This window comes from Phascolarctos cinereus, unplaced genomic scaffold (assembly GCF_003287225.1).
Source record: "Phascolarctos cinereus isolate Bilbo 61053 unplaced genomic scaffold, phaCin_HiC Scaffold_5;HRSCAF=322, whole genome shotgun sequence".
NCBI classification, from domain to species: domain Eukaryota; kingdom Metazoa; phylum Chordata; class Mammalia; order Diprotodontia; family Phascolarctidae; genus Phascolarctos; species Phascolarctos cinereus.
This window is the reverse complement of record NW_027555958.1, coordinates 239,894,175-239,915,483: the sequence shown is the minus strand read 5'-3', so window position 1 is coordinate 239,915,483 and position 21,309 is coordinate 239,894,175. Positions and strand designations below refer to the sequence as shown.

The following is a 21,309-nucleotide window of genomic DNA, read 5'->3' as shown; positions in this document are numbered from 1 at the left end:
AGAAGTTTAGCCTATTTTAATTTTGGCCCCCTACCTCCTGCCAAGTTGTGCAGGTCTGGTATATAAGCATCAAGAGGCCTCCATGAAGGATCTTTGGTTTACAAGAGAAAGCCAAATGATCATCCTTTTATTAATTATTTACTAGCCATAATTAATAAAATGAGTCATTACCCAGAAAAGTCTCTTAGACTTTTCATAAGTCACATTGGCATATGGAGATACGTTGGTAGAGGTTCTCAGCTGTAGTTTTGACGGAGCAATTACCCCAACAGTGCTATGATTGTTGGCATAGCTTTTAAGAAACTATGTTTTAAAGGCACCCTGAGGTGGATCTCACTGATGCTTCCAGCATGGATTTCCTCTCTGTATACTTGTTCTGATCTAGACATTCTTCCCAATTTCCTTATGTGTCTTTTCTACATTGGAGGTTGAAGTGTTATGGTTCAAATGTAGTGGTTCTATATTCATAAATGATGAAAATAAAGGTAAGGTAATCATAGAAATGTTGGCAAATCTGTTCCCTTTTCTGTCCATTTGTTATCCTGATGCTCTCATTCATTGATGCTTTTGAGATGATATAACTTGTATGGGTCTCATTTCTGCTTTCATTCTGTAGACTGTTTTCCTCTCTACAGCTAATTATTTTTTTTGGCAAAGCAATTGGGGTTAAGTGACTTGCCCAGGGTCACACAGCTAGTAAGGGTCAAATGTCTGAGGCCACATTTGAACTCAGGTCCTCCTGACTCCAGGGCAGGTGCTCTATCCACTGCACCGCCTAGCTGCCCCTTTGGTTATTTTCTAAAGCAATATGACTTGTGATCTTCCACCATCTTTCTATATAGTGTTTAACAAATGAATATATTTTTAACTGGAGGCAGCTAGGTGGTGCAGTGGATAGAGTTGGAGTCAGGAAATCTCCTCTTCTTGAGTTCAAATCCAGCCTCAGACACTTACTAGCTGTGTGACCCTGGGCAAGCCTCTTCACCCTGTTTGCCTCAGTTTCCTCATCTGTAAAATGAACTGGGGGAGGAAAATGGAGATGAAAATGACCACTCCATTCTTTTTGCCAAGAAAACCTCAGTGGGTCACAAAGAGTCGGACGGGACTGAAACGACTGAAAAACAACAACAATATTTTTAACTGGTGCTGTCCTTGGTTAATGGGTCTCTGCTTAGCAAAAAAATCAAGTGTTACAGGCAACTAGGTGGTGCAGTGGGTAGAGCACCGGCCCTGAAGTTAGGAGGACCTGAGTTCAAATCCGACCTCAGATCAAACACTAGACACTTATTAGCTGTGTGACCTTGGGCAAGTCACTTAACCCCAATTGCCTAAAAAAGAAAAGAAAAGAAAATCAAGTGTTTGCTGATGAAGGAAGTTCCTAATCTCTCCTGGCTCCCTCATTGTGGTGATTGCTTTGCCAGAAAGTGGTTATCATCAAAATCAGTACCTTTACTTATTCCATTGTGGGGGAGGGGCAGCATTACCCAAACAGGTAAGTATGATTGTATTCAGGTTATTCTTTTAATCTTCTCACCCTGTTTTGTGTCATGTACCCCTTTGGCAGCCTGGTGAAACCTACAGACCCACTGTCAGAACATTTTTCAAACATATAAAAGACACTTAAAATTGCAAGGGACATCAATTATATTGCAATACAGTTGCCAGGTTAAGTGCCAGGTTAAGAAACCTTGTTCTCATTTGAAATTAACTTTGACCTTTGATCTCACAAACAGGTGCACACATATAGCTGATGCTGCTATAATTCAATAACCAGGTAATCCATCAGTAACCAGGTAAGTCAGCTGTTTCTCTAAGAAATGTCCCTCGAAACCTCTTTACCCTGAAAGTTCACTCTACCCTGGACTTGATACATTAGAAGTAACCTCTGCCCATGGCCTCTCCCTCTGATTGGCTGATTCCTCCCAGAACCTCCATTGTAAGGAGGACATCCAGGACTTCAGGAGGACAACAGGCCTTCACTCCTTTCCAGGCTGCCATCTGGACTCTCAAGGACTTTCTTTACAATACTTCAGTGCACCCCCTGCCCCCTGAAATGTACTATCATCTCTTCCTCCCTTATATACACTCTCCTTCTCAGTTTCCTTATATGTATTGTCTCCTCTCATTAGAATGTAAGCTCCCCGAGGGCAGGGATTTATGTCTTTCTTAAGTGCTTAGCACAGTGTCTAGCATTTAATTAACAAATGCTTCTTGGTTTGACTAAGATAAGGTTTGCCATTTTTTGTGTGTATGATTCTGTTTAGCGCTCACCTTCTGCTTCTCTTGTTGAATAATAATAACTAGGATTTATATAGCAATTTACGGTTTGTAAAACTATGTCCAAATGTCATCTCATCTGATCCTTGCAACAGCCCTGTGAGGTGCTATTTACCTGATTTTACAGATGAAGAAACTGAGGCCAAAGTTCTTATCCACTGAGCCACTGAATTAGACTAATGATATTCCTGCATGAAGCATTTGAATATTCTACACGGTTTTTGCTTCTAGGCTACTAGGTGACACAGTGGATTGAGCCCTGGACTCGGAGTCAGGAAGGTCTGAGTTCAAATCCACTTACTAGTGATATGAACCTGGGCACGTAACTTAACTTCTATCTGCCTCAGTATCTTCATGTGCATAATGGTGGTAATAATACCTCATTCTTTATTATTACTCCCAATGGGGATAATAATACCTATCTCACAGGGTTTGTTGTGAGGATCAAAAGAGATATTTGCAAAGTATTTAACACATAGTAGATGCTTTTAAGAAGGCCTGTTAAAATTTTTTAAAAATTTCTTTTCAGCACCTAGCAGAGTTAGTAGCACATAGTAGACACTGAATAAATGCTTGTCGATTCCTTTTTTTGTCTTCTGCATTTATGGATAAGGAGAATATTCACAACAACATGGTTCATTTCTTCCAACAGTATGTCAATTCACTGGGCAATGGACAATAAACAAGATTTGGCATAGATCATAAAAACTATAAAGCTAATATTTCTGGCTTTAATTCGGAACTTGTGCTATTTTTAGCCTTCTCTGTCTCTTTTTCTATTTCACCCTTGTCATCATGGAAGTGGAAGGGGGACCCCCAGGACTGAAAAGGCTTTTGATTCACTTCTTCCCCTAAGTCTTCCCTTGTCCAGACTAAACATTCCCCCTTATTCACGAGGTATAGTTTCCAGTCCTCTAGCCGCCTAGTTGCCCCCCTCTATGTGTGTTCTAGTTTGCCAATGTCCTTCCTACCACATGGCAATGAATAGGGCAGAGTAAGGAAGGATTAGAGCCTCCTTGTTCTGGTATTATCATTGAATGGATACATCCAGATAATAATAACAATGTTATTTATGTTATACTTTATATCACATTAATATTAATAATAACAATGCTAATATTAATTATGTTGTGTTGCTATTAATAACAATCTGTTCATACTAATTGTATTGTGTTAATATTAATTAATAATGATCATGTTAATATTAATCATATTGTGTTAACATTAATAACAGTGTTGATATTAAGTATGTTGTGTTGCTATTAATAACAACCTATTAATATTAATGGTATTGTTAGTATTAATTAATAGTGACTGTGTTCATATTAATTATATTGTATTAACATTAATAATAGTGTTGATATTAAGTATGTCGTATTGCTATTAATAACAGTTGTATTGTTAGTATTAATAGTGACTGTGTTGATATTAATTATATTGTGTTAACATTAATAATAGTGTTGATATTAAGTATGTTGTATTGCTATTAATAACAACCTATTAATATTAATTGTATTGTTAGTATTAATTAATAGTGACTGTGTTCATATTAATTATATTGTATTAACATTAATAATAGTGTTGATATTAAGTATGTTATATTGCTATTAATAACAGTTGTATTGTTAGTATTAATTAATAGTGACTGTGTTCATATTAATTATATTGTATTAACATTAATAATAGTGTTGATATTAAGTATGTTGTATTGCTATTAATAACAGTTGTATTGTTAGTATTAATAGTGACTGTGTTAATATTAATTATATTGTGTTAGCATTAATAACCTTAATTATGTTATGTTGATATTAATAACAACAATGTTGGCATTAATTCTATTATGTTAATATTCATTAATAATAACTAGCATTTATATAGCACTTTAAGGTTTATAAAGTAAGTCCTCGCCAAATACTATTTCATCCTCATAACAACCCTAGGAAGTAGGTGCTATTATGATCCCCATTTTACAGATGAAATGGAGGTGAAGTAACTTGCCTAGGGTCCCACAGCTAGTAAGTGTCTGAGGCTGGATTAGAACTCAGATCCTCTTGACTCGAGGCCCAGATGTGAGCTATCTACAGCTCAGTTGCCACTGCTCAAGGAAATTTTTTAACTTTTCCTCTGAAGCCTGCCATCGATTCAATTCATTCATTCATTTCTTCAACAAGCAGGCCCTCTGACTCCAAAGACAACATTCTTTCTACTGTATCACATAGCCTCTCTCCCAGCACTGAAATTCAACAATTCAAAATTCAATTGCAGAAACACTCGCTAAGTGCCCACTTTGTGCCACTCCCTGTGCTAGATGCCAGGGATGGGAATCTAGCACCTGTGTTGCTACGGGGATAAGAAGGGGACCAGAGTGCACCAGTTGGGTGTTTTGGTTTTTTCCTACTTTGGACTTTTTTTTCTGCATGGACTCTGAAACCGCGTTCTTGGAGACGTCTGGGACCAAAGAGCCAGAAGGAGAGAATTCATGCATTTGTTTTCCATTCTGGGTCTTGCGGTCAGGCAATTGTCAAACACAGAGAACCGAGCATCTGAGCACAAGCTCCCTCAGCCTTTCCTTCCATCTCTTGGGCCCGTGCCTGGCAAATAGTAAGTGCTTAATAAATGCTTCTTGACTGACTGGCTGACTGACTTTGACAGCCACTGCTGCTGCCACTCTTGCATTCACTAGACAGATGGAAGAAGGGCCCCAGAGCTGAGAGCGGCAGGCCTTTCATCCTTTCCTCTGGAAATCTCCCAAAGCACAGTCCCAGAAGTCTAAGTTCAAAACACGTCAGGAAGACAGCCCCAGAAGGATGTCTGCCTGAGCCTCTCGTCTCCATAGCAACAGCAGCTAGACAAAGGCCAAATAATAATAATAATAAATGAACTAGTCTCTTGCCATCCAGGGGCTTATATTCTATCAGATAAACAGTACAGATAATGTAATTCAATAAAGGCTTTTAAAGCATATTCCATGTGCAAGATTCATTCTTCTGAATACCTTCAATAATGCCATAACTTCAACCTATAAGGGCGGAATTTAATTTTTGAAACCTCCAAAAGCTATTTGGAGCCAAATCTGGTGCCTGAGGTGACCGAATACTATTTCAGGTCAGAAAAAAATGATGTGTTCCTGTAAGGTAACAAGACAAATTGTCTTACAGGACATGGCCCTGAAGGTAAATTCCAAAGAGAATTCCAAAAATGTTTGGGCAAGGGTGACATCACATGGCCTCCCACTTAGGTTACTCTTAATGGGGCAATTAATGGATCACTAATTAAACATAATTAAGCAACTACTCCAGGCTAGGCACAGTGCTAGGCAAAGTGGATATAAAAACAAAAATCAAAGTTCCCTCACCAAGGGAGTTTTCATTCTGTTGTGGGAAACACCACCCTTTCCTCCTTGATACTGTCTTCTAAGTGTCCTGGTTCTCCTCCTACCTACCTGATGGCTCCTTCTCAGTCTCCTTTGCTGCATCCTCCTCCAGATCAGGCCCTCTTGCTGCAGGTATCCCCTCAGGGTTCTGGCCGGGGCCATTTCCTCTATATACACACTGTTTCTCATTAGCTCCCATGGATTGAATTACTATCTCTATGTTGATTCTCAAACCTACCTTTCCTACCCAAAACTCCCTGATGACCTCCAATCTTTTTTTAAAATTAATTTATTTTGATTTATCAACAATCACTTCCATATGCTTTCGAGTTTAAAATTTTTCTCCGCCTCCCTCCCCACCACCCTCCCCAAGACGGCTCACAATCTGATATAAGCTATACATTTACATTCCTATTAAACATATTATCACATTAGTGATGTAAGTAAGAATTAGAACTAATAGGAGGAACCACCAGAAAGAGGACACAAAACTCAACAGAAGAAAAAAAAATAGCAAATAGTGTGCTTCGATTTGCGTTCAAACTCCATAGTTCTTTCTCTGGATGTGGATAGCATTTTCCATGATGACCTCCAACTGCTTTTCCTTCATCTCAAACTGGATGTCCAGTAGACATCTTACCCTCAATATGTCTAAAGTGGAACTCATTGTCTTTCCCCCAAACCCTCCTCTGCTGCCACCCTCCCTGTTATTCTAGAGGACAACACCATCCTCCCAATCCCTCAGACCCTCCACCTAGGAGTCATCCTGGATTCCTCACTATCTCTCACCCTCTGCCCATATCCAAGCTGTTGGCAAGGCCTGGCGTTCACACCTTTGCAACATCTCTCCAATGCTCCCCCTTCTCTCCTCTGACGCTGCCATCACTCTGGCGTAGGCTCTCATCGCCTCGAGCCTTGATTATTACAATAGCGTGTCGGTGGGTCTGCCTGCCTCAAGCTTCTCCCCACTCCAATCGGTGCTCCATTCAGCCACCAACGTGGTTTTCTTTAAAGTACAGGTTCAACCACGTCACTTTCTTACTCAATAAACTCCAGTGGCTCCCTCCCTATTGTCTCCAGGATTGAACACAAAATGCTGTGTTTGAATCCTTTCTTAACTCCCCCACACACACTTTTCCAGTCTTCTTACACCTTACTCCCCACATGTCCTCTTTGATCCAGTGACCCTGGCGTCCTGACTGGACCATGAACAAGACAATCCATCTCTTAGTTCCTGCCATTTTCTCTTGCTGTCCTCTATGCCTGGAATCCACCTGTGGACCTCCCTGGCTTCCTTCACATTCCACTTGAAATCCTTTCTTTTACTGGAAGCCTTCCCCAAACCCTCTTCATTCTAGTCCCTTCCCTCTTTAAATCATTTCCTATTTAACCTGTAGATAGGTTGCTTTGTATATATTTGTTTACAATTTGTCTACCCTATTAGATTGTAAGCTCCTTGCCTCTTTTTGTATCCTCAGTGCTTAGTATGGTGCCTAGCATATAGTAGGCATTTAATAAATGTTTATTGATTGAGCAAAATAAATATACATTATATGCAAAATCAATAGAGGCAATTAGTGCAGTAGATAGACTTCTGGGCTTGGAATTCAGAAGTTGTTCAGTCATGGCTGACTCTTTGTTAGCCCATTTGGGGTTTTCTTGGCAAAGATCCTGGAGTGGTTTGACATTTCCTTCCCCAGCTCATAAGGAAACTGAGGCAAACAGGGTGAAGTGACTTGCTCAGGGTCACACAGCTAGTAAGTATTTGAGGTCAAATTTGAATTCAGAAAAATGAATTTTCCTGACTCTATGCTGGGCACTTTATCCATTTTGACACCTAGCTGCCTGGAATTAGGAGGACCTCAATTCAAATCTGGCCTCAGATACTTATTAGCTGTCTGACCCTGGGAAAATCACTTGACATCTGTCTGCCGCAGTTTTGTCAGCTGTAAAATGTGGATAATAATAGCACCTACCTCCCAGGATTATTATGAGGGTCAAGTGAGATATTATTTGTAAAGCACCTAGCACAAGGCAAGGCACATAGGCAGCACTTAGTGAATGTGCGTTTTCATCAATACAAGGCAAATTTTTGAGAGGATGCACTAGCAGCTGAAGGATCTGGTAAGACCTCAGGTAAGAGCTAGTCCACGAGCTCAGAAGTTGGAGGTGAGGAAGGAGAATGTTCCAGGCAGGGGGCACAGCCTGGGCAAAAACTCGGAGGTGGGATAGCAATACAGCGGGCTTGGCTGAGTGTCAAATGTGTGACGGGGAGTAACATAAAATCAGCCTGGAAAGACAGGCTGGAACCAACATGCCTTTGAATGCCAATCAGAGGAATTTGTATTTTATCTTACTAACAGGCCATTGGCACTTAATAAAAGTGTGCTGAATTTGAATTTATACATCTGGGCTATTTGGTGCTTGGATTTTTTCCCCCTTTTATTAAGTAGTTTAACTTTAATGTCAGTTAGTGAATAGTCTTCAGTTTGTCTGCATTTTGGAATTAGAGACTCATGGGCATGAAGTTAGGGGGGAAATAAGAAAGAGATGTTGGGATGGGATAGTAATAAATAGGCAGGGACTGAGCATGGCTTGCTCTGGAAAGGGGGCAGCTAGGTGGTACAGCAGACAGAGCTCTGAGCCTGGAGTCAGTAAGACCTGAGTTCAAATTTAGCCTCCTCAGACACTTATTAGCTCTGAGACCTTGGGCATGTCACTAAACATCTGTTTGCCTTGGTGAACTCAGCTGTAAAAATGGGGATAATACTATATCAGATTACAGGCTGTCTTAGGGAGGGGGAGAAAAATTTAAAACTCAAAAGCTTACGGAAGTGATTGTTGATAAATCAAAATAAATTAATAAAAAATGGGGATGATAATAGCACTTATTTTCTAGGGTTGTAATGAGGATATTGTAAAGGGCTTAGCACAGTGCCTGGAACATAATAAGCCCTACATAAAAGCTATTATTATTCTTTTCCTCCCTAGTTTATCCAAATGTAACTCTTAGGGACAGCTGAATGGCCCGGTATGACATTACCCAAGGAGGCCAGAGGCCCTTCCTCTCCCTGCCCCCAGCCATTACTGAAGCTCCAGACCAGGAAAGCCCATCCCCCACAGCAGCTCCAACTAACGAGCCTGATTCCATTCAATTCAAATATTAGGGGAGTAGCTGGGCCTGATCAATGAAACAAACCAGCCGACCACACTCCACCACACCAGCTACCTAAATAAACCAAGCAGGCTTTGCCCTTAGCAAAACTGTGAAATAATTTTCTGTCAATTTAATTCAAGAACTATTTTATTAGGTACCTACTATATGCTGGGCGCTGTGCTTAAGGACTGGGAATACAAAGACAAAAATGAAATCATCCTTACTCCCAAGCTGCTTATAGTATATTGCATATCGTCCTCCAACCATCACTGCTAAGTAAGGGAAGAAAAAGACGGAGCAAGCATTTATTAAGCACCTACTGTGTGCTGAGTGCTTTCTAGATATGATCTCATTTGATTCTCACAATAACTTTTCAAGGTAGGGGCTATCATTATACTCATTTTGGAGTTGAAGAGACTGAGGCAGATGGAGGTTAAGTGACTTGCCCAGGGTTGGACAGCTAGTATCTGAGGCTGGATTTGAATTCAAGTCTTCCTGACTCCAGGCCCAGCACTCTCTGTACTGCATCACCTAGCCGTTTCAATGACTTCACTCTACTGTTACCAAGTATTCTACCTCCCCACCCCCCCACCATTTGCCCCCCACCCCTCACTCAAGAGTCTGTTTTACCTCAACAATCTCTCATCCCTGCAGACCTCTGCCTCTTCCCTATGCAAACTTAACCAAAGGCCTGTGCCTCATCCTCTCTCTGCTAGGTGACAGTCAGTTAATCTGAGGAATTAATCCAGGATCATGGATCTGGATCTGGAAGGGTCCTTAGAAGCCTTCTAGTTCAAATGCCTCCTTTTACAGATGAGGAAACTGAGGCACAGAGGTGAAGTGACTTGTCCAAGGTTTCACAAGTACAAGAGAAAGCACCAGAGATAGGATATATGAACCCAGGTCATCTGGCTCCAGAACTAGAACTGGTTTACACTTAATTATAGGATCATAACACATGAATAACTAGAAAGGGCCTTAAAGGTCATCTAGTCCAATCTTTTCATTTTACAGAAGAAGAAACTGAGGTCCAGAGTGGTTAGTTTTCTCCCTCTGCAAAATGTCCTTTCCAGGTCTAAAGTCTAAGAGATACCTCAGGTCTCACAACAAAAACCACACTGCCGTGCTTTGTCACTGTTCAGTCATGTCCAATTCTTTCTAACCCCGCAGATCATAGCATGCCAATAACTGTCCATGGAGTTTTCTTGGCAAAAATACTGGAGTGATTTGTCATTTTCTTCTTCCAGTGGGCAAACAGAGGTTACATGACTTGCCCAGGGTCACACAGCTAGTAAGTATCTGAGGCTAGATTTGAACTCAGGGCTTCCTGACTCCAGGCCCAGCACCCTGTCCACTGAGCCACCTAGCTGCCCCACTATGATGCTTAGGAGAAGATAATGTCTTAAGGTGACAATTTTCCTTGTGAAATATCCGCAATTAACAAGATCCCTCCCTTGTGTAAAAAAGCATGAAATTTCTCGCACTACAGTCAAAGATGCTGATAGATTCATGGAGGTGGGGAGGTCTTTTGATGACCCCAACATCACACCACTCTATGGCCTGGCCTGCTAAGCAGGTCTGACTAATGACTATGATGCGCCAAGCAGGAAACCCGGCCCCTCTTGGCATTGTCCCCTCTTCCCTCCCACCGAGGCTGGGAGGTCATACTCTCCAGCTTCCCATGCTGCTCTTCTTTCTTGAGTTCATTGATTGTACTCACCTGCCATCCCGATCCCAGTCATATACCTCCACCTTGATGGTCCTGTAAGGCAAAAATCCCCAATTACTGCATATTCTCAAGACCCGGGTCTGGTACCATCCCCCCCCCCCAGCCTCTTTATAGGGAGATATACAGGGCGGAAAAAAAACAGCACTGATCTTAGAGTCAAAAGACTTGGGTTCAAATCTTGGTTCTGACACTTAATAGCTGAATGACATTTTGTAGTAGTTTATATTGTTTTTCAGTCATTTCACATAGGGGTTGAATATAGCAGCTTTTTCCCTCTCACCTCATACTTGGTTTTGCACTTTGACAAATGTGTTGATTACTTATGAGTGTGAAAAGATGTGTTATGTAGTAGAAACAGATCTGGCTTGGGAATCCAAAGACTTGGAATTATTCAATAAGATAAGATTTGTAAAGCACTAGACAATCAGGAGCTCTTATGAACAGCAATTAATTATAGGATCAGGGTTCTACGGCTAGTTGTAGAGTTGTGTCCAATTCTTTGTGACCCCATTTGGGGTTTTCTTGGCAAACATGCTAGAGTAATTTGCCATTTCCTTCTCCAGCACATTTTACATATGAGAAAACTGAGACAAACAGGGTGAAGTGACTTTCCCAGGGTCACCCAGCTAGTCTGAGGCTGGATTTGAACTTAGGTCTTCCTGACTCCAGACCCAATGCTCTATCTACTGTCCCACCTAGCTGCCCCACAGTATTTGACACCATTGATCATTTTCTTCTACAGGATATTCTGTCCACTCTGGGCTTTTGTAACATTGTACTCTTGGTTCTCCTACTTCCTGTGTGATCACTCCTTTTCAGTTTCCTTTGCTGAATGTTTCTCACCACAACCCTACCTGTGAGTGTCTCCCAAAGCTCAGTCCTGGGTCCTCTTCTCTTTTCTCCCTATACCCTAACTTGGTGAACTCAAGTCCCCATGAACTTAGTTATCATATCTATAGCTCTATCTACCTACCTATATATACCTATATGTGTGTCTACGTGAGATATATACATATATATATATACATATATATATATGTATGTATGTATGTATATATATGTATATATATATATATATATATATATACACACACACACAGATATATGAGATACATACATACACGTATATATGTATGTGTGTATACACAGCTGACTCCCAGATCTCAATATCCAGTCTCTCTTCTGACCTTCATTCCGAGACCTGCAACTATGAGACATTTAGAACTTAATATCTCAAACTCAATATGTTCAAAACAAAACCCATTGTCTTTCCCCTCCTTTCAAACATCTCTGTTACTGTTGAGGGGATCACCAACTTCCCAGTCTCCCAGGTTTATAATTTAAATGTAATTTCCAACTTCTCACTCTCACTTATCCCACATAAACAATCAGGTACATATCCCACATAAACAATCCCTGTCATTTCCACCTTCACAATATCTTTCACATGTGTCCTCTTCTCCCCACTCACACAGCCATCACCTCTCATCCGTTAGAAAGCAAGAGCCTTCTAACTAGCCTTCCCAGCTCTAGTCTCTCTCCATTCCAATCCATCTTCAACACATCTTTCCACCAAGTAATTCTCCTAAAGCATAGGACTTTGCCCCATCCCTCCTCAATAAACTCCATAGCTCCCTTTTACCTCCAATATCAGCTAGAAAGTTCTATGTTCACCATTTAAGGCTATTCACAACCTGGCCCCACCCCACCTTTCCAGTCTTCTCACAAAATATCTTCTCTAGGCACTCTGATTCAATGCTACTAACCTTCTTCTTCTTCTTCTTGTTTTTTTTGGTGAGGCAGTTGGGGTTAAGTGACTTGCCCAGAGTCACACAGCTAGTGAGTGTTATGTTTCTGAGGCCATTTTTGAACTCAGGTCCTCCTGACTCCAGACCACTAACTTTCTTGCTGTTTTTCCAACAAGACACTCCATCTACCCGACTCGGAGCATTTGCCCAGAACACTCTATCTTGTCTCCCCCCGCCCTTTGCACTCTGCTCCCCATTCCTGGAATACCCTCACTCTTCACCTTGACATCCATGACTTCATTCAAGACTCCTTTCAAGACTCAGCTCAAAGGCTGCCTTCTATGAGAGGCCCTCTGGGTCTGCCAGGCACCCAAGTCTTCCCCTCTGGTATATTTTCCTTTTGCAATATGTAGTGCATGTACATAGGCCAGAGACTGTTTCTCCTCTCTTTGTATTCTCTAAGCTTAGCACAGTACCTGATTTAATAAATGTCTGTTGACTGACCTCTCTGACTTTCAGTTTCCTCACATATCAAAATGGACTTAATGATACTACACACCTCCCAAGATTTATGGAGAGGAAAGCGCTTTGTCGAGAATTAAAGAGTGAGTCTTTTGTGCAGAGGGTAACATGGTCTCTGCCATGCAGCTCACATCCCTGGTCCCTAGAGGGAAGGGTGGGACCATCAGCAAGACCCGTAGCAGCCTTAGAAGGGAAATGAGCGCATCTGCTTTAAAAAAAAAAAAACCAAAAAACAAAAAGCCACCCAACAGCCCACGTTGAGGCTTTTTTTGCAATCGCCCAAGGGACAGTCAGTGACAAGACCTTTAAGAAGGAAGCTGAAATCCGTTCCTGAAATGCACGATGAGGAAGGAAGATAGGGTGGGTGAGAACGCAATGTTCACAACCTTTGGACGGGGTAGGGACTCCACGGGAAGCAGGACTCTCGGAGGCTAGCAGCAGCACACGTTTGCCAAGGGCAGAGACCTTATGTTTTCTCGGGGAGGAGGGATAGATGCCTGAGAAATGTATAGGAAGAGGGGGAATTTCAGGAACGGGGACCCTGGGTTTCTTGGGTACAAAAATATCAGAGATCAAGTATTACTGTTATTATTATTATTATTTTATCTAAAAAAAAAGAGGACCAGAAGAGGTGAAGACACTTGCCCAAAGTCACATAGCTTGAAGCTGTCAGGACTCGAATTTGGACTCGTCTTGGGGTGACTCCAATATCATGGGGTTGGGGTGGGATGAAATGGGGATCTGAAAGGGGATCTTCAGAGATATGAGAGAAAGGGGAGCCCTGGTTTCTCAGAAGCGGGGCTCCCAGGGATTCCAGGGACAGGGACCCCATAGACAGGGATCCCCTACTTTTCAGTTAAACACACACACACACACACACCCAAAACTTGCCAGGCTGGCTCCAGGAGTGAGTTTGTAATTATCTTTACGTTTTAGCCTCAGCTGCTTTAATTAGTCTGTTTTGACTCCACGCATGGGGCTCTGCATTTGGAGACCATTTTATTTTTAGCCGGCGTTTCCACGGCAACAGGCCGAGCTGGGGAGAGCCAGGCAGATTGAGAGGCAGACCCAGCCCACCCCCCTCCCCTGGGACAGTTTGGGTTTCCATTTTAACCCTTTGCGTTTCTCGTCTGGCGCCAGAGGCCATCAGGATTAATGAGGGAGGGAAAGGAGAGGCCCATTTGGACAGCGGCCAGAGAAAGATGGGTGGGGGAGGAGGGCATGGAAGGAAGAGGCCAGGGAGGGGGCAGAGGTCCCAGGAGGGAGAAGTTGGTGGGAGGAGGGGAGAGTAAGAGAAGGGGGGGGGGGCGCAGAAAGGCGAGGTCAGGGTGGGGGAAGGGAAAAGAGATGAGGCCTGGGCAGGAGAGAAGGAGAAAAGACAGAGAAGGGAAACAGAGGTCAGAAGAGGGAGGCGAAACGGAGAAGGGAGAAACCAGGGGAGAGGAGGGCGGAAGAGGCCCAGGAAAGGGAGGGGTGGGGCAAAAGGAAGAGAAAGGGGAGATGTCTAGAAATGGGAGGTTAGGATCACAGATTTAGAACTGAAGCCTATCCCTCATGTTACAGATGAGGAACTGGGGGCTCAGTGACCTGGCCAAGCATGGCGCAGGGAGTAAATGTCAGAGGGAGGATTTGAACCTAGGTCTTCCTGCCCCAGGGCTCTCTTTACTATACCACTCATCGAAGTCAGGGGAGAGACACAGAGGGGCAGGGATTGAGCACAGAAAGCTTGTGGCTGGGGCAGGGCCAGCCTGGGTCCCCTTCTCTCAGGAGGCCCCAAGTCTCCAGCCCCAGAGACTGCCTGCAATTCCAGGATGTCAGCATTGTGTGTCTGACCCAATGACCCAAAGGTTCTGCACCACCACCACTGAACTCAGCTCTTCTCCCAAGAGGACGCCATCGGCTCTAGTGGAAGCCCATCCACAGACCCCTCTGCACTCGAGCATATGTTAGTGGCCAGCAGGCTAAAGAGAGCTGCCCTTTCTGAAAGTGGCCTGGGCTGGGGAGGGCAGAGTATCTCATCTTTGGGAGGAGAAGCTGTCCATGGACTCATCTTCCCTCCCAACTTTGCCCGCTTAGCCAGAGAAGGGAACTGGTCTGGGCTGACATCAGAGCTCATACAGGGACCGATTCTTCTCTTGAGACATCTTTGCCCTTTTGCCAGCGGGGGTAGGGCTAGGAGAAAGAAGTGGGGGGGTGTATGCAAAGCAATCTGCTATTGGGGCCCATCTTCTTTGGGTACTCGATATATTGTAGAGGAGCAGAGGGATAGGGGCTAGCTGGAGCCAGGAAGAAAAGCGTCCAAGTCCCACTTCCAACACAGGTGGGCTCTTTGCCCTGAGCTAGCAAGTGACTTAACCTGCCCCCAGTCCCCCCAGGCAGCTCTCTTGAGTTACAAAGCAGGTGCTTCTTCCTCACCAGGAGTCCCTTATGCCAGTGGAATCACACATCTGGGTTAATAATAATGCCTGTGGGAAGTTGTATGTAAATCAAAATTTCCAAAAGTTGACTCATTTTAAATGTTCAAGGTGGAGACAGGAAGGGCATTTAAATAATTCTGTAAATTATACCTCTCCCCAATTTCTCTGTGGGGTACCCATGTTATTTTCATGTATCATAAATCTGGATCTAGAAGGGATTTCAGAGGCCATTTAATCCAACCCCTCCTTGTTTAGAGATGAGGAAAATGGAGCTCAGAATGGTTAAGAGACTTGTGTAAGGTCACACAGCTACCAAAGAGGGGATTTGAACCCAGGTCTTCCTGATTCCAAATCCAAAACTCATATTAAGTATATTATGTAATATTGCCTCTCATATTTTAAAAGAAAAAAAGAGGCAACTAGGTGGCACAGTGGATAGAGCACCAGCCCTGGATTCAGGAGGACCTGAATTCAAATCCGGCCTCAGATATATAACACTCACTAGCTGTGTGACCCTGGGCAAGTCACTTAACCTCATTGCCTAGCCAAAAAAAAGAAAAAAAAATAAACTGAGGGAAGGTAGGTGACTTGTCAGTCACTAGTGGGATTTGCAGAGCACACCTAGACCAGGAGTGGGGAACCTGCAGCCTCAAGACCAGTGTGGCCCTCTAGGTCCTCAAGTGCAGCCCTTTGACTGAATCTAAACTTGGGCCAAAAGGGGCTTCACTTGAGGACCTAGAGGGCTGCATGTGGCCTTGAGGCCATAGGTTGCCTCCCCTGACCTAGACCAACCTTCTAGAAACCCTCAGACTCTCCAATCTTCAAGTCTTAGGTCAGAACTATCATATAGTCTAAATCCCTCCTTTGACAGAGGCTAACCCTGATGGCCCCTCAAAGGGAAATGACTTGTCCAAAGTCATTCAGTGAGTTAGTAGCAGAGCTGGAGATAAAACCCACGCATCCTCACTCCTAATCTGGTGTTCAAAGCTAGGTGGCCCAATACATAGAACACTGTGCACTAGCTGTGTGACCTTGGGTGAGTCACTCCACCTTCTGCCCCAGCTTCCTCAACTGTAAAATGGGAATAATAGTAATAGCACCTACCTCCCAGAGTTTTTGTGAGGACCAAAGGACTGCCAATATTTATAAAGTGCTTAGCATAGAGCACACTGCCAGGCATGTAGTTTTCATTGTTGTGCAGTCATTGTTCAGTCACGTCTGATTCTTCACGACCCCATTTGGAGTTTTCTTGGCAAAGATACTGGAGTGGTTTGCCATTTCCTTCTCCATCTCTTTGGACAGATGAAGAAACTGAGGCAAACAGGGTGAAGGGACTTACCCAGGGTCACACAGCTAGTAAGTGTCTGAGGCCAGATTTGAACTCAGAAAGATGAGTCTGACTCCACTCTATCCACTGTGCCACTTAGCTGCCCTTGCACATAGTAGGTGCTTAATAAATGCTTATTTCCTTCCTTTCCACTATTCTATGGCCATCAATCACTTAGCCACCTTCCACGTTTCCTAATTGGCCCATGTCCTCCCCAGCTCAGTCCAGTGAGGCCTAAAAGTAACCCCTCCACCATCAGCCTCCATCCCACAAAGCATATTTGGCACCAGAAATCACCAGGTATAAATGTAGGCCATGAGGGAGGCAAGTGACTGGTCACAAGTCTGTTAGATTATGTTCTAAACCCAGGGCTGGGACGCGGAGAGCCCGCAGAGACTGACATATCCTGACTGGGCTGGACAGTCTCCAGCTCTTTGCTTTTTGGATCTGTCTGGCATTGGCTTTATCCTTGGTTTACAGGGAGCAAAACGTTTGCCAAGGGCCAGACTGGGGTCAGAAGCATGCAGACTTTTCAGCAGTTTTGGAGGATCGTGGCAAATCCAGGACGGGAGAACAGGGAGGTAGAAGAGTGCCAAAGATAAGCTGCCAGCTTTCTAGTTTTCCCCAGGCCCAAATCGGTGGTGCCATGCAGAATGACTTCCCGGGCCACCTTTCATATGCATGCATGTTAGGACAACAAGCATAACTTGAAAGGTGATGTGGCAGAGTGGACAGACCACTGGACTTGGAGTCAGGAAGCCTTGGATTCAACTTCTGTCTCAGATACTTAATAGCTTCATGCCCTCTGAGACTCAGTTTCCTTATCTGTAAAATAAGGATTATAATAACACTAGTGGGGAGGGGCTATAAGGCATAAATGATCATAGGATAATAGGATTAGAGATGGAAGCCATGTAGTCCAACCTCCTCCTATTATAGATGAGAAAACTGAGGGCCAGGGAGATTACAAGATAATGTTTATAAAATGCTTAACAAACTTTACAAAATTATTGTAACTTTGAAGAGATGGGAGCTGTTGTTTTCGTTGAGTTGTTTCAGTCATGTCCAACTCTTTGTGACCCCATTTGGGGTTTTCTTGGCAAAGATGCTAGAATGGTTTTCCATTTCCTTCTCCATCTCATTTGACAGATGAGGAAACTGAGGCAAATAGAGTGAAGTGATTTGTCCAAGATCACACTGCCAATAAATGTCTGAAGCCAGATTTGAACTCAGGAAGATGAGTCCGGCTCTACTCTATCCACTGCACTACCTAGCTGCCCTTGCCCCCAGTGAGGGGCAGTAAGGAAATGGGGCTTGGAATGCCGTGTTCTGTCCTGGGCATGACGTATTAGGAAGGGCACGTGTTGACAAGCCTGAGCACGCCCAGAAGGGTGGGAAAGGGATATGAAGCAATGCCTCAGGAGCACCTATGGAAGGAACTGAAGGTCTTTAGTCTGGGAAAGAAAAGCTGGAAGGGACCTTTGAGGTCATCCAGTACAAATCCCTTCCCTGATCCATTTCACAGATGAGAAACTTGACCAGAGAGGTTAGGTAACTTAGGTGAGGTCATACAGGTAAGAAGTGGTACAATGAAGATTCATCTGACTCTAAATCCAGCCACCTTCCCATGCACTATGCTAATTTGGGGGCCTCTAGGGAATGGGGTAGAATAGATGTCTTAGAGTATATGAGAGGATAGATAGATAGATAGATAGATAGACAGATAGATAGGTGTCTTAGAGTGTATATGGAAGAGATACTAAGAGGACAGAGCTAAGAACAAAGGGGAGTTTTGCTGAGGAGGCAGATTTTAACTGAACAGGAGGAAAACCTTCCTAACAATTAGAGTTATCCAGAAATGGAATGAGCTGTCTCGAGAGGTAGTGAGTTCCCCATCAGTGGAGGTCTTTGAGAAGTTAGATGACAACTTGTCAGGGACTTTAGGATCATGTATTTAGAGCTGAAAGGGACTCAACAGGTCATTTAATTCAACCTTTCCATTTTACCAATGAGGAAACTGAGGCCCAGAGAGGTTCAGTGAATGATGAATGTAGTGAACAATCATCACTTCAGAAGACTTAGGGTGAAGAAAGTCCTTTGTCTCTTGGTTTTGAGGTGGTGGGCTACAGGTACAGAACAGACCATGCATTTAGGGGCATGGCCAGTGCCCAAAGTCACATTGTTAATAAGGAACAAAGTCAGAATTTGAACCCAGGTCTGACTCCGAAACCAGTGTTCTTTCTACTAGGGGATTCCTGTTAATACCAGTTGTAGCAGGTGGCCTTCCAATTCTACAGTTCATGAAGACTTAAGAACCTCTAGCCTCCCAATTCTACCTTGGTATTGCCCTTTCTGAAAAGATTAAGGTATTTATAACTGATGCCAGCTTAGAGCTTCATTTCCTCCAGAGAGCATTTTGTATCTTATTGCTTCATTATTTCAAACCATCCATGATGCCATCAGTGTGGATGGTACCTCTGCTAGTGCAGATTGCAGCCCTTCCCTGACTTAGTAGATAGTTTCTAGAGGTTGCTTAAGTCAAAAAGAAAAAAAGTTAATCTCCCCAGTGATCAACCCTCTTGGTGATGAGACTATTTGAATTTAGCTAGGCTGGTCCTCAGGTGACAGCCATTTGGTTCATCACTGGGCCAAGACGAAGACTGAAGGCAAAGCCTTTCCTGTTTAGTGGGACCTCTCCTTGATGGCCTCCACAGAGAATTTCTTAGAAATCTGTATCAATGACCGAGAAGTCAGGCCAAATCCAAGAAGGAAACCGTTCTTGTTTGTTTACTCCTCAATTGTGGGGTGAGGAGGGGAGGGAGAATGGAGACCGTGGGAAAGCAGGCATTTTAGACAAAGACTGGGCAGGTGCTCAAAGAGCCCCTCCTGCTGGCCTCTTCTGATTACCACTCCTGACCCCCTGTTAATGTTCTCTCTCCCCTGCCCTCAGATCGTCTTATGCTGACTTTATACACATGTTGTATTCGTTTGTCTGGTTACATGTTGTCCCCACCTCCAACCCACCCCCACCATAGAATATAATCTCCTTAGGGGCAGCTAGGTGGCGCAGTGGATAGAGCATCGGCCCTGGGTTCAGGAGGACCTGAGCTCAAATCCAGCCTCAGACACTAGCTGTGTGACCCTGGGCAAGCTACTTAACCCCATCGCCTAGCCAAAAAAAAAAAAAAAAGAATATAATCTCCTTGATTATATATAAACAGGCACTGTTTCCAGTTTGTCTTTGTATCCTCATCACCTGTCACAGTGCCTGGCATATAATAGGCACTTAATAAATGCGTATGAAATTGAATGGCACTATAGAATTGTCAGAGATGTTGCGGAGTATAGTGGAAAGAGGAGTGATTTTGGAATCCGGGTGCCTGGGTTTAAATCATCTAGGCAGCTAGATAGTACAGTGGATAGAGATGACATCAGGAAGATGGAAATTCAAATCTAGCTTCCCTTCTTACTAGCTGTGTGACCCTGGGCAAGTCACTTAACCCCTACATGCCTCAGTTCACTCAACTGTAAAATGGAGACAGGAATAACACCTACCTTCCAGGGTTGTTGTGAGGATCAGATGAGATAATTGTAAAATGAGTTTAGTATAGTACCTGACATGTAGTAAAAGCTAACTATAATAACAGCTATTATTATTATCATTATCATTATTATATGCCACCTCTATCTCTTACTCTTAGGGAAAAGCTAGCGAGTTACAGGTATAGATTGATGGGCCTGGAGTGAGAAAGATCTAAGTTTAAATTTGGCCTCAGACACTTAATACTAGCTATGTGATACTAGACAAGTCACTTAGCCGCTACTTATCTCAGTTTACTCAACTGTAAAATTGGGGTAGTAACATTACTTACCTCCCAGGGTGGTTGAGAGGATCAAATAATATACTACTGTAAAGCACCTAGCACAGTGGAACATGGTAGGTCCTTAATAATTGCTTCCTTCCTTCCTTCCTTCCTTCCTTCCTTCCTTAGTTTTCTCATCTGTAACTCCCCCAAACACCTATCAAAGTGCTTTTCACACAATAAGGGTTTAAGTGAATGTCTGCAACTGTGCCTCAGTTGGTGTGATGGTAGTTTTGCTAACTTGGTTTTTCTCTCTTTCTTCTTCTTTCTCCCCTTTAATCCTAGTGTCTTCCCTCTGAGATTATCTCCAACTTATCAGGTAGAGAGAGAGAGACAGAGACAGAGATAGGAGGAGGGAGGAGAGAGGGAGAGAAGTGGAAAGATGGAGAGAGAGAGAGAGATCTTGCTTGTACACAGCTGTTTGAATGTTGGCTCCTCCATTAGAGGGTAAGCTCCTTGAGGGCAGGAACTGTCCTTTGACTTTCTTTGTAACTCCAGCACGTAGCACAGTGCCTGGCACATAGTAGGTGTTTAATAAATGTTTATTCGCTGATTGATTTTGCAATTCTTTGATAAAAAAAAAAGATCCCAAAATCATAGATTTAATGCTGGAGGGGACCTCAAAAGCCATTAGCCTGACATCTTTTAGATGAGGAAACTGAGGCTCCCATGTGTTAAATGAGTTGCCTATGGTCACACAGTTAGGAAATGGAAGGGCTGGGACTCAAGCTCAGGTGCTCTGACTCCAGAGCCTTCATTTAAGGGATGATTCTTTTGAGTCCGGTCATGGGAAGCATACACTCAGAAAAGATGATGTAAAAATAAAAGTTATCCATAAAAATTATTAAAGAAAAAAAATCTGGTTTTGAGTGGCAGTGGAGTCTCATTCACCCAGC

At 43.3% G+C, this 21,309-nt stretch overlaps 1 protein-coding gene across 3 annotated transcripts in view; it reads right to left on the bottom strand.

The window, feature by feature from the left end:
• CPNE5 (copine 5) overlaps positions 1–21,309 on the bottom strand; it is a 200,061-nt gene that overhangs the window by 55,911 nt on the left and 122,841 nt on the right. For all 3 annotated transcript variants that reach the window (XM_020999605.2, XM_078155396.1, XM_020999606.2), the window contains one exon: positions 10,528–10,569. In XM_020999605.2, the coding sequence (XP_020855264.1) occupies positions 10,528–10,569 (42 nt within the window). The remainder of the gene's footprint in view (positions 1–10,527; positions 10,570–21,309) is intronic.